Source organism: Leptonychotes weddellii, chromosome 3 (assembly GCF_054177405.1).
Source record: "Leptonychotes weddellii isolate Sample4059 chromosome 3, ASM5417740v2, whole genome shotgun sequence".
Lineage (NCBI taxonomy): Eukaryota > Metazoa > Chordata > Mammalia > Carnivora > Phocidae > Leptonychotes > Leptonychotes weddellii.
The window spans coordinates 176,415,594-176,429,755 of NC_138371.1; the positions used below are offsets into that span (position 1 = coordinate 176,415,594).

At 40.5% G+C, this 14,162-nt stretch overlaps 1 protein-coding gene across 3 annotated transcripts in view; it reads left to right on the plus strand.

Moving 5' to 3' along the window:
• Window positions 1–10,050, plus strand: part of CDC16 (cell division cycle 16) — a 29,058-nt gene extending 19,008 nt beyond the window's left edge. Inside the window, exons 14-18 of one of the 3 annotated variants that reach the window (XM_081815263.1) lie at window positions 846–909; window positions 3,312–3,373; window positions 4,590–4,670; window positions 6,434–6,524; window positions 9,568–9,680. In XM_081815263.1, the coding sequence (XP_081671389.1) occupies window positions 846–909; window positions 3,312–3,373; window positions 4,590–4,670; window positions 6,434–6,524; window positions 9,568–9,591 (322 nt within the window). In that variant the 3' untranslated portion in view covers window positions 9,592–9,680. Of the gene's footprint in view, window positions 1–845; window positions 910–3,311; window positions 3,374–4,589; window positions 4,726–6,433; window positions 6,525–9,567 lie in introns of all 3 variants that reach the window. The other 2 variants (XM_006749823.3, XM_081815264.1) reach the window with 2 other exon arrangements.
• Window positions 10,051–14,162: the final 4,112 nt, after the last annotated feature.

Here is a 14,162-nt window from a genome sequence, read left to right on the forward strand (position 1 = left end):
ATTCAGTGTCGTACTCTAAAGAGAAAACGCTTTGTAGTCCTCTGCACTAAATTATACGTTAATTTAAAAATAAATCACTATTACTATAGTGTTTTTTGGGGCATGTGTGTGTGTATTCTAAAAATTGGATAATCTGATATATATAAAAGCAAGTTTGGAGCTGTTTTAAAATAATACAGAGTGATGATTTAATATGCAGTCCATTGGTTTGTAAGTCAGAGTCAGCACTTTCCCGGTTGCAGACAGATGCACATTCCCAGCTGAGGTGGAGATGATGTTCTGCCTTCCTATTACTGCTCTCATACAGTAAACGAGTATTTTTTTTTTTTTTTTGCAGTCTACTTTGTGTCACATTTTTCACAGTTTTGTGCTTTTTGTTGATGACGTTACTGTTTAAAATGATCCCCAAGCCTGGTATGACATGCTGTTTGTGACCCTTACGCACAAGAGGGCTGCAGATGAGCTTTGTTGCAGGCCGTGTTCAGTGTCAGTGGATCAACATGTATGTTAAATAAGGTATCAGTCAACAGAAGCACATGGAAAACAGGTTGTACATTGAACAGTTGACCACAGGTTTGTAGGAACCTGACCTTATATTTCCACCAGTATTTGCTAAAAGAGTGTTCATAGTGACTTTATGGAATACAATTACCAAGAGTAATGAGAATTAACTGTATCTCCTAAAATCTTGAACACCTGTGATGTTAATGCCATAAAATTAATCATTTATCTGACCTTTAAATTTGAATTTTAATAAACTATTTACAGAAGTTTATCTCATTTTTCTTACAATACTTATACTTGCTAATTGTGAATAATCTGCAAACGTTTCCCCTTTATTTTAGATGGAAAACAGCAGAAAAATGGTTTCTTGATGCTTTGGAAAAAATTAAAGCAATTGGAAATGAGGTATTCTACGTAATATCTGTAACTCTTAAGTGTGTTTGCTGTTGAATGAGAACAATAATAGGGACAATCTGTCTCACCTAGAAGACAATGGGCTAATCTTTATCCTGGCAAATGGCTTGTTAATGTTTGGATTTCAGGCACTTATTTTGGTACATGGTATAAAATGAGTGTGTTTCTAATTGAGAGGGTAGATGTTGGTTGTTTGCTTCCTAAGAGGCTGTAGTTCTGACATTTAGGAGTAATCAGAATATATTTTTCGATTATTTGATGTGGGGAGTATGTGATACTGGACACTGCTGGGCACTGTACCATCTAACATAAGATATCCTTCTCTGGAACTGAAGAGCCTCCTCTTTGATTAATGGGTAGATAAATAGTGCCCACCTCTGTAGGAATCAGGCCAGGTGTCACTTTATTCAGACCTATCATGGCTTTTTCTTACCGTGTACTTAATACATATTTAGACCTCTCAGTGTTTGAAATATTTAACTAGGTTCTACCATATGAAAGATGTGTGCTCGTGATTTAACTTTCCAGCTATCTTGGATGTGTATACCTGGATATTATTTTAAAATTAACAATTTTAGATATTGTCAACTTCCATAGGCAAGGGGTTTGCATATGGCTACTCTTCTGGTTCTTGATTCTTTTTATTCACATCTGTTTTGTTTTATTCCATTCTGATTGCCACTTCCCTTTTTACTCTGTTCCTTTTGGGCAGCCTTGCTTGTAGCCCACATCGTCCTTGGCTGTTGGTTCCTCTTTACTTACACGGACACAGCTCCCTCTGGATCCCTGCCAAGTCTTTTATTTGTTCTAGGAACTTAAAAACACTGTATTTCTGTGTGTTGGTACATGTATGTATATAAAACAGGTTCTTGAGCAGCTCAGTCTTGGGCAGTCTGGATAATGAATGTGTTTTTGTTAATATGGGGTTGCCACATATCACCTTCCCAGTTTTCAGAGTTGCATACCTTAGAGCCTTGCTGCTTTAACTAGACCAACTGCCTCAGCGTCACCTGGAAGCTGACTAGAAATGCACAATCCTAGATCCACTGAATCACAGTCTGCAGTTTTAGCAAGATCCCGAGATGATTCTCATGCACAGAAAAGTTCAAGACACACTATCACAAACCACACTTAGAGTTGAAACTATATTTTTTGATGATCTGAGGGCACTGTGGAGTCTTACAGAAATTTACAGTAATGGCTTTAAGTACAAATGCACAAAACTATTAAATTGATGAAATGCCCATTAAAAAGTGACATGAAGACGGGGAAATATTGTTTGACTTCAGTTGTTAACTGTAGCAAATGTCAAAATAGCCACAGGGAAGCAAATGGCGCCTAAGAATCATGAAAGGTGTGTTTTTGTTCCCATGGGCTGTGCCTCCTGGAGCCAGGCTCGGGAGCTGGAGAGTGTGGCTCAGGTCTGTTGTTTGGTTAGCTCAGACTGACCGACATGTGTTTGACTGTGTCCTAAGCTCTGAGCCTGGTGTTGGGAGCCAATAGGAAACTGGCGTGATAGTTCCTGCCTTTAGACCGGTTGGGGATTGCAGATAAGTAAATTGGCAGTAATTAAACAGTGCACAAACACAGCTGTGATTGAGAAAATAAAGGAACCCACACAGAGGGGCAGTTAACCCAGACTTTAGGATGGGCCGAGAAGGCCTCTTGGATACAGCCTCATACACCGCCGTCCTAAAGCAGGAGCAGATAATCAGCCAGGCACAAGTGAGGAAAAGGTTATAGAAGGTATAGAGAATGGTGTGTGCTGAGTTGGAGCCACTCCAGTACAGCTTGGATTTTAAGTTCACAGAGAAGGTTAAGAAATGGGGCAGGAGGGTTAAGTGTGGATCGTTCAGGGCCTTGCACCTTATCCTGAGGTGGTGGGGCCCAGACAAGACTTGTTACGTGGGGATTGGTGTTACACAGAGGGGGCTGGTGAATGAGCCTGTGGTAGTTCCTAGGGGTCAGGGATGATGTGGGTGCCAGGCATGAGAAGCAGGCGCTCAGAAAGGCATGAGGTTGGGGAGCTGGGATGGCAGGAGAGAGAATAGTAGGAGTTTAGTGGGTGGCACATTGGATTTGCATTGCTTGTGAGCTTTCTAAGTAGGAATATTTAGTAGGGAGATGGAAAGCTCTGGACTGGCGATACGGAAGTTGAACTTCTTCAGCACAGTGCGGCTTATTAACAAAGTTCTGTTACTAAATAATAGCGTCCTCAGGAAGTCTCTTCTAATAGGAAAGAAAGATGGAGAATCCAGCAAATACTCTGCTTCATGCTGCCTAGACACTGGGAGAGAGGGCAGCCTTCGTAGGTGCGTGTGATGGTGTGGTTGAATGGGTCTGTCTGAAAAGTGGCATGCATGAGTCATGGGTTTGATGCTGCTGTGTTTCAGGTAACAGTTGACAAATGGGAGCCTTTGTTGAACAACTTGGGGCATGTCTGCAGGAAGCTTAAGTAAGTAAAGTAGAACGTTTTCAGAAATATTCTTTGTGACTAAAAGTTTCCTTCATTTTGTGTAGCCTTCTTCATATTTTTTAAAGATTTTTTATTTTTAAGTAATCTCTACACCCAGTGTGAGGCTCAAACTATGACCCCAAGATCAGGAGTCGCACGCTCCACCAACTGAGCCAGCCAAACGCCCTTTTCTATATTTTTATTTTGAGATGTTCCGGCTGTGTACTTTGCTGCTCAGATAAAGCAAGCATCAAAATAATTATCTCTAGTGGTTTTTATAAACATTTATTTATTTATTTATTTATTTAAGATTTTATTTATTTATTTGAGAGAGAGAATGAGATAGAGAGCATGAGGGGGGGAGAGTCAGAGAGAGAGGCAGACTCCCTGCTGAGCAGGGAGCCCGACGTGGGACTCGATCCCGGGACTCCAGGATCATGACCTGAGCTGAAGGCAGTCGCTTAACCAACTGAGCCACCCGGGCACCCAACATTTCTTTATTTTTATATTCTGGTGGTACAATAATATTCTAGAAGTTTAAAGAATTACAATAACTTTTATTTTCTTAGATTAAAAAATTGGTGTTCAAAATTAATTTGGAAGTAGGGTTTAGTACCAGTTTTATGGTGTGATACACAGCAGCCTCTGAAAAATAGATTCTGTGGTTAAATAAGTTTGGGAAACTCTAGGCTCCTAAAAATATAACAGGTTTTTCTGTTTCAGGATATCTTGGAGTCTTTACTATTCATTATGAGCTGCAACATTTCCCAAACTTTAGTGAACCTTTTTTCACAAAAGATTTACAGGGCAGGTATTCCAGAGAACTCTGGGAAATGCTGTCCCAAGTAACTTCTTTGGACCTTTCGTTGCTTTTAACCAGCAGTGGTGTGGGAGTTTTCTTGCCATCAAGGAGGCCTTATAGTGTAGTGGGGTTCCAGCGCCAGTCTTGGGTTCCTGTGGGGGTGCCCTCAGCTGGCTGGCTGAGCAGGCAGGAAGATATATTTCAGGGAGGTGTCCAGGGACACGGTGGTGGATGTGAAGAACCGTTATCAGCCTAAACTGTTACTCTGATGTCCCAAAGTGTTTCTGATGTTTTTACATGGATGAATACTCATCTTAGACCTAGCAAGTGAGTGCTTTCACTGTACCTACTGATTGTTTTCTCTCTTTCTTCCCGTTCTCCTTGCTCCCAACTCCCTCTCGTCTTCTCTCACAGAAAGTATGCCGAGGCCTTGGATTATCACCGTCAGGCGCTGGTGTTAATTCCCCAGAACGCGTCCACGTATTCTGCCATAGGGTATATCCATAGTCTGATGGGCAACTTTGAAAATGCTGTTGACTATTTCCACACAGTATGTCTAGTTAACATTTACCACTTTTTTTTTTTTTTTAAAGATCTTTTCTAGGCAATGTTGGGGCTTTTTGTTTGCTTGCTTGTTTTTCTAGGCAGTGTTTATTTTATTATTTTTTTTTATTATTTATTTGACAGAGAGAGACATAGCGAGAGCAGGAAGACAAGCAGGGGGAGTGGGAGAGGGAGAAGGAGGCTTCCCGCGGAGCAGGAGCAGGGAGCCCGATGTGGGACTCGATCCCAGGACCCTGGGATCCTGACCTGAGCCGAAGGCAGACGCTTAATGACTGAGCCACCCAGGTGCCCTAGGCAGTGTTTATTTTAATAGCCATTTTAAAATTCTTCAGGCGACCTTGTGCTTTCTTCTTTCCTTTGCAGAGAAAAGCATGTGTGTGTTGTGCAGTACTCATCAAATTAGAGATAAACGTGAGACTTGTCCTAAGTGTGTAGTGAGACATACATGTGTCCGTGGTATTCGTTGGCCCTGTCTAAGCAGGAGAAAAGAAATTCCATTCTCTCTACTTAGGACTTATAATTAATTCACTTAGATCACTTTGGTCGGTGAAGAGAACAATCTGTGTTCATCACAAGGAAAGAATCTCTCCTAAATCCACATGCTGTATCGTGCCAAATCTAAGACCCCATTAGTAAGCAAGTTGACCACACACACACACTCACTCACACGGACACACACAAATAAACCTTTAAACTTTACATGATTCTTTCTAATCTCTCCATTTTTTGGTACTTGGAAAAGTGCTCTTTTTGGACATTATTAGGATGTAGATTTTCATCAGGGATCACTCTAGTATCTACATAAAAAAGAAAATAGAGAAGTGAAACAGATACTTAAGGTACTCTATTCTTCACATTCAGAGTTTGGTTCTTCTAAATCACTTTTGTACCGGGTGGTCGATGTGTCTGCTTTTCTGGTGCTGGCACATACCCCCTGCTCTTGACTAGGTTTCTCCCAAAGACATTGGCTCTGCAGATCTTATGCTGCCAGAAAGTGTCAACAGCAACGGCAGTTCCTGTATTTGTGAGTGTTCATGTGGTTTGTGGTCTAGTCTACCTGTCCACGGCTGCCAAGTCCAGGCTGCTCACTCAGGACGCTCATCATGGCTGTGGCCAGCTGACAGCAGTAGTAAAAAACCACCGGTTTTTTAAGACATCTCAAGTTCAGAAATGTTACAATTTGGGGGGGGGGGGGAAGTGGGTCTTAGAATCAATGAAATCATGGTATTTGGAGAGAAAGATAAAATACGAGAAAACACATAGGGTTGGTTAAAATTTTCAGGCGAGATCCAAGTCCTGCAAGTGCCACTATGATAACCAGGATACTGAGCTAGTCAGAAGCGTGGAGTAGCAACTTTTCTGGTTTGTGTGATCTTTCAAATGTGTGTGAAGATGGTATAATTTGTCTCTATTCTTACATAATTAATACAGAAGGCTTAGAAGGCTCTATGTGGAGATACAGTTTTGAAAATCTTTTTGGAGGAGGGGGATTTCAAACATAAAACAGAATGGCGTAATGAGCCCCCACGTTACCATCACCCAACTTCAACAGACATCAGTTCATGGTTACTCTTGTAGCCCCACTCCCCCTGATTCCCTGGAGTGTTTTGAATTGAATCCTGCAGGAATATTTTTAAATGCAAGAGAAGGAAATACATTTTCTTGTAATAACCATGCTGAATCTTTTCTGACAGGCTCTTGGTCTTAGGCGAGATGATACATTTTCTGTTACAATGCTTGGTCATTGCATTGAGATGTACATTGGTGATTCTGAAGCTTACATTGGTAAGATGATAATGATTTTGATTGACATTGTATTCTATTCTTTAGATTGTTGTATATCTGTTTAGGTTTCTCAAAGCTCATGTAAGGTTCTAAGTTTATCTTTCTAACCATTTAACTATATTAACATCAAGGAACTCCATTTATTTTGTTGGAACAGTGTTGTGGGAATTAATGACTTACTAAAGTATTCATGCATTTTAAAATTGAGTATTCGGTATATGCAAAATACTATTATAGAGTACGTGTAAAGTGCTGTGATATAGGAGAATCAATCTAATTGATGGAAAAAATCTTGGAGACTTTAGTTTCTAATAATTTCTAATTTCTAATAAACGAAAAGGCTCTGGCATTAACACTATAAAATGGGTTTATAGCATATTAATAGCATATTAACTTTTACATTTCATTGGGATATTAAGTTGGCTTACATTCACATTATGGTGCTATGTAATTCTTTAAATAATTTTTTTGTAATAATAAGCAAGTCTTAAGATAAATCTGGATGAAATTGCTATATTTGGGCACTCACTTAGTTACAAACTTTGTAAGGTAACGAGGGTGCAGTGAGGTTAAACCTGAGACCTGGACATAAAACCATGAGAAGAAAAAGTGTTAAGTTAATTAAATTAGGCTTCAATAAAATGAAGAACTTCTGTTCATCAAAAACACTGTTAACAGAGTAAAAAGTCAGGTTATAGACCGGGAGAAGTTACAATTTGTAGAGTGGTCAAAGAACTTGTGTCTAGAATACAAAAAATCCTATAAATCAATAAAAAGTTCAATAAAAAAATGGGTCCATATTGTACTATATGTTAACTAGAATTTAATTAAAAATTTGAAAAAGAAAAAAAAAGGTCCAAATGGGCAAAATACTTGAACAGGAGCTTCACCAAAGAGGACATCCACCGATGTGGCAAATGGATGTGCTCAATATCATTACATATCATGGAAATGAAATTAAAACCATACTGAGATGTCACTGAGATGTAGCCAAACTGGCTACAAATGGAAAGTACTAATAGTGCCTAGTGTTGGTGGTGATACGGAGCAGCTCGTACTCTGGTGTATTATTGATTGTTGGTGGACCACACTTTGGAACACTGTTGAACATGTCTGCTAAAGTTAAATAGGCCTGTTAAATCTGTCATGCGTTGCTACCTGACAAACCACTCCAACCGACAAGGATGCATTTTTTCTCACAGTTCTCTAGGTTGATTGGTGGCTCATTTGCTGGTTTCATTCACTAATGCAGCTGTGGTCAGCAGGCACTGGATGGGCTGATGGTCTAAGATGGCTTCATGCATAGATGGGGACCTTAGCTGACCTAGCTGGGCCTCTTACGGGTCTTTTATCTCAGGCTTCTTCATAGCATGGAGGTCTCAGGGTTCTAAGGACGAGAATTAAAGTCTCAGGACCTCTTGAAAGCTGGAAGTGTCACAAAATCATTTCCATCACATTCTGTTCAGCACAAGTCACACGACTGAGTGCAGTGTCATCCTGGGTGGGGGCTAAGAGGTGTGATTCGTTGGGGTGTGAGGGTGGTGACCTGCCATGCTGCTCTTAGGATATGGGAGTTCTACTCCCAGGTGTGTGCCCAGTGGTACAAGGGCCTCAGGAAGCCAGCGCTCACACACAGGATTGTTTCCAGCAGCTGTGTTCGTAATTACACCTAACTGGAAATAACTGAATGTCCACGCATAGGAGAATGGAGAAAGAAATTGTGGCGAGCTCATGCAATAGAGTACTACACACTTGAAAGGACTATTAAGTCTTGCTGTAACATAGGTGAATCTCATACATTTTGACAAAAAGAATATACACTGATTAATTCCATTTATGTGAAGATTAGTAATAAGCAAAACTAATCAGTGGTGCTAGAAAAATTTGAGCAGTGATTACTTCTGGCTTGGGATGGGGAGGTATTCACTGGAAAGGGCACGAGGCGGTTTTTTGGGAGCTGGAAGTGTGTTCTCTTTCCGTCTGGTGGTGGTTATGTGGGTATATGCATATATGAGGATTTGCCCAGCAGTGCACACTTTATGGTGTGTATGTTATGGCTCAGTTTCTTAAAGCTAAAGCATAAAGCTTGAGCTCTGGCATCCTGAAGACTCTGGGTTGAAATCGCAGGTCTGCCACTCAGCCACGTGGCTTTGGGCAGGTCTGAGCCTCAGGTTCATCTTTTTTTCAAGGAGGATTGTGAGGCTTAAATGCAAAATTCCTGTAAAGCTAGGGAGAGTCTGGAGGTAGAGGGCTGAGTGAGACATACGTTTTGCCTGTCCCCACAAAGCTAATGGTCTTACAGTGTACCAGTCATTATATACTCTTTTTATTTTTTTTATTCGGGTTGTAATTGTCACATTGCATATTAGTTTCAGGTGTAGGACATAATGGTTCAATATTTGTATATATTGTGAAATGATCACCCGAGGTCCAGTTATATGCATCACCATACATAGTTAGAAAATTTTTTCTTTTGATGAGAACTTTTAAAATCTATATTAGCAACTTTCAAATACGCAATACAGTATGATTAACTCTAATCACCAAGCTGTACTATTTTTATTTTTAGAAGGCTTGCATGTCATTATCTGTCAAAACACCTATTACTGAAAGGTATTCGTTTGAACTGTGTAAAATTATATTGTTTATGTCAGAAATGATTGCATCTGTTGGAAGTCTCGTGTCCATTAGTCTTAAGATTTTGATATGTGGAAAGTGTATTTCCTTTCACTGTGGTTTCTGTGTGCATAAGTCTCGTGACTGTCGTTCGTAGCAGGCGAGGTCGAGTGCCTGCCGGCTGGCTCCCCCGCTCTGGGAGGGCTTTAGGAATGGGCAGTGCTGAGCCACAGGGAACTGAAACTGCATGTGCTTCTAGGTCTCCCAGCAACCCCCCTTGATAATAAAGAGAAAAAGAAGAGGAGAGTGGGAATATTTTCTCTTGTGAGCTGTACCTGTGTCTCATGATGGAGGCAGTGTGACCATGGAAATGACAGATAAATGATGGAGTTTCTTACCGTACTCTCCTTGTGGTGTTTCCTTTTAGGAGCAGACATTAAAGACAAATTAAAATGTTACGACTTTGATGTGCATACAATGAAGACACTAAAAAACATTATTTCACCTCCGTGGGATTTCAGGGAATTTGAAGTAGAAAAACAGACTACAGAAGAAACAGGGCTTGCACCACTAGAAACCTCAAGGAAAACTCCAGATCCCAGACCTTCCTTGGAAGAAACCTTCGAAATTGAAATGAATGAAAGTGACATGATGCTGGAGACCTCTATGTCAGATCACAGCACATGATTGCAGACAGGTCTCAGCTCCATTTTGTCCTCGGGGAGGTCAGGGTTTCCTCACATCTTGTCCTATCTTCAGAATTCCCCATTTCTTGACACGAATGCAGACTGCACCTCTCCATTTAGGACTAGAGACGTGCTGGAAGAGACCCAGACTGCACACCTTTGCAACACATGTTTTCTGATCCTACAAAACAATTCTGTGTAGAGGAATAAAGAGGTAAATTGTGTATTATGTCTTTTTTTTTTTCCTTTTACAATCAGCTTTTCTTTTGGACTGATTTTAGGTTTATGGACAAAAGCTGCAAAGGTACAAACAAACCCCCAAAAAAACAAAACCTTGGTCCTATTGTGGACAGGCTGAACTTCATGACTTGCTTCTTTTATTTAAAGATTTTATTTATTTATTTGACAGAGAGAGACAGTGAGAGAGGGAACACAAGCAGGGGGAGTGGGAGAGGGAGAAGCAGGCTTCCCGCCGAGCAGGGAGCCCGATGCGGGGCTCGATCCCAGGATCCTGGGATCATGACCTGAGCCAAAGGCAGACGCTTAACAGCTGAGCCACCCAGGTGCTCCTCGGTGCTTAACTTTTTGAGGAACTGGCCAACTTTCTACAGCAACTGCCCATTTTCTATTCCCACCACCAGTGCATGAGGTTCCGGTTTCTCTGCATCCTTACCAGGGCTTTTTACTCTTTCTTTGTTATTATAATCATTCTAGGGGGTGGGAAGGAGTAGCTCTTTTGGTTTGATTTGTGTTTCCCTAATAACTATTGATGTTGAGCATCTTATCCTGTACTTATTGGCCATTTGTATGTCGTCTTTGAAGAAATGTCTATTCATATCTTGTGTCCACTTTTATTTTTATTTTGTCTTGTTTTGTATGTTGTTATGTCACCATACATCATTAGTTTTTGATGTAGTGATCCACGATTCATTGTTTTCATATAACACCCAGTGCTCCATGCAGTACGTGCCCTCCTTAATACCCATCACCGGGCTAACCCATCCCCCCACCCCCTCCCCCAAAACCCTCAGTTTGTTTCTCAGAGTCCATAGTCTCATGGTTCTTCTCCCTCTCCAATTTCCCCCTCTTCATTTTTCCCTTTCTTCTCCTAATGTCCTCCATGCTATTCCTTATGTTCCACAAATAAGTGAAACCATATTTGTGTCCACTTTTAAATTGGGCTGTTTATTTTTTTGTTGTTGAGCTGTTGTGGTCCTTTATCAATTCTGGATATTCTCAGATATGTGATTTACAGATCTCTTCTCCCGTTCTTCCATTGTCTTTTCACTTTTTTTTTTTAAAGATTTTATTTATTTGACAATGAGAGAGAGCACAAGCAGGGGGAGCGGCAAGCGGAGGGAGAGGGAGAAGCAGGCTTCCCGCTGAGCAGGGAGCCCCATGCGGGACTCGATCCCGGGACTCCGGGATCATGACCTGAGCCAAAGGCAGTTGCTTAACCAACTGAGCGACCTAGGTGCCCTGTCTTTTCACTCTCTTGATAGTGTCCTTTGATGCACAAATTTTTAACTTAATGAAGTTTATCTATTGTTTATTTACTATGGTTTTGGTATTATATTTACAAAACTATTGCCAAATTCAAGGTTCTGCAGATTTTCACTTAGGTTTTCCTCTAAGGTTTCCATAATTTTAGTTCTTAAACTTAGGTCTTTGATCCATTTTGAGTTAATTTACGTAAATATAGTAAGTTGTTCAGTTTCACTCTTTGGAGTTGGATATTCAGTTTTCCCAGCACCATTTCTTAAAGAGACTCTCCTTTCCCCATCGAATAGTCTTGGCACCCATGTCAAAAATCAATTGTTGAGAAATATGAGGGTTTATTTCTGGGCTCTGGATTCTCTTCCATTGGTCCATATGTGTATCCTTAATGCTAGTACCACACTGTTTTGATTGCTGTAGCTTTGTAGTAGGCTTTGAAACTGGGATGTGTGAATCCTCCAACTTTATTCTTTTTTTTTGAAGTTTTATTTATTTGAGAAAGAGCACAAGTAGGGGGAGAGCAGAGGGAGAGGGAGAAACAGACTCCCTGCTGAGCAGGGAGCCCGCCGTGGGGGGATTCCAGGACCCTGAGATCATGACCTGAGCGAAGGCAGACGTCTAACCGACTGAGCCACCCAGGCACCCCTCCAGCTTTGTTCTTTTTCAGAATTGTTTTGGCTGTTGTGACTTCCTTGAATTTCCATATGCATTTAGTTTTGTTTTTGTTTTTTTCCATTTCTGCCAAAAAAAAAAAAAATGGCATTGGAATTGCCACAGGGATTTCATTGAATCTGTAGATCTTAATGTCATGTCATCTAATCCATGAACACAGGCTGTCTTTCCATTTATTCAATTTCTTCCAGCAGTGCTTTGTACTTTTCATTGTGTAAGTCTTTCACCTCTTTGGTTAAATTTATTCCCAAGTATTTTATTCTTTTGGATGCTATTGTAACTGGAAATGTTCTCTTAGTTTCCTTTTTAGATTGTTCATTCCTAGTGTATAGATATACAACCAGTTTTTGTGTGTTGACTTTGTATCCCGAATGTATTTATTAGCTTTAACAGAGTGTGTGTGTTTGCACACACGTGTGTATTTATTTAGAATTTTCTACATAATAGGATCATGTCATCTGCACATAGAGATAGGTCTCCTTCTTTTTCCAAATTTGGATTCCCCTTTATTTCTTTTCCTTGTATAACTGCTCTGGCTAGAACTCCAGTATTACGTTGAATAGAAGTGACAGAAACAGGCATCCTTGTCCTGTTCCTGATCTTAGGGGGAAGGCTTCAGTCTTTCAACATCCAGAGTGATGCTAATCGCAGGCTCTCACCGATGCCCTTCACAGTGTTGGAAAAGTCCCCTTCTGTTCCTAGCCTATTGAATGCTTTGTTGTTGCTTTTTATCAGGAAAGGTTGCAAATTTTGTCAAATGCTTTTTTTTGTGGATCAGTTGTGATGGTGAGGGGTAAAGAGTTCTCGGATTTTGGAGCTGTTGAGGGGAAAATATGACCATAAGGTGGCAGTAGCCCATTTTATTTGGGCAGCTGTATTTGAGCAGCTCTTTGGGGGCAATGTGGTAGCAGCAGGGCAGGAAGTCTCGGGGTTAAGGGGTCTGAAGTGCAGTGGCAGTGTGGTCTTTCACAGTCCCGGGGTTTGATTTTTTACAGCTAGCAGATGCTGGGTGTAGATTTGCCTGGTATGCAAAACAGGCCAGCTCTAGATGGCTAAAGATATGCTTATTTAAGCTATATTTAAAACAATTACATGTGTAAAAATTGGATTTCGTATTGTTGGGCTTCAGCTAACCATCTCCGCCTGCTGTGAAGAAGTAAACAACATGGGGGTCAATATACGGGGGACATCTCTGGTTCGTTTATGTAACATCATGTAGATTTTTTCTTCATTCTATTAATGTGATACATACTGATTGATTTTTGTATGTTGAACCAGCCTTGCAATCCTGGGATAAATCCTATTTGGTCATGTTGTATGATCTTTTAATATAATGCTAAATTCAGTTTAATTATTTTTTGTTGAATTTACATATACATTCATAAGAGATATTTATTGGTCTGTGGTTCTCCTGTAGTGGTTTTGGATCTTGTATTGGGGTAATACTGGCCTCATAAAATGAGTTAAGTAGTAGTTTCTCCTCTTCAGTTTTTTTTGGGGAATTTTTTGAAAAAGATCTGGTGGAATTCACCAGTGAAGCCATCTGGTCCTGGGCCTTTCTGTGTTGGGAGATTTTTGATTACTGATTCAGTCTCCTGACTTGTTACAGCTGTTTCTTTTTGGGTCAGTTTTGGTAGTTTGTATGTTTCTTTTTTTTTAAAGATTTTTATTTATTTATTTGACACAGAGAGAGTGAGAGACAGAGAGAGCATAAGCAGGGGGAGTGGCAGGCAGGCAGAGGGAGAGGCAGGCTCTGTGCTGAGCAAGGAGCCCGATGTGGGACTCGATCCCAGGACCCTGGGATCATGACCTGAGCCGAAGGCAGATGCTCAACGACTGAGCCACCCAGGCGCCCTAGTTTGTATGTTTCTAAGAATTTATTTCATCTGGGTTATTCAGTTTGTTGGTTCATAGTATCCTGTTATCCTTTATTTCTATAAAGTCTGTAATAATTTCTCCTCTTCCATTTTATGATTTTAGTAATAAGACCTCTTTTTTTGTCCTCAGTCCATCTGCCTAAAGGTTTGGCAATTTTGTAGAGCATTTCAAGGCATCAGCTTTTGCTCTTAGTAACTTGCTGTTGTTTTTTTCTAGTTTGTATTTCATTTCCAGTTGAATATTTATTTCCTTCCTTCTGCTAGCTTTGGGTTTAGTTTGCTATTCTTTT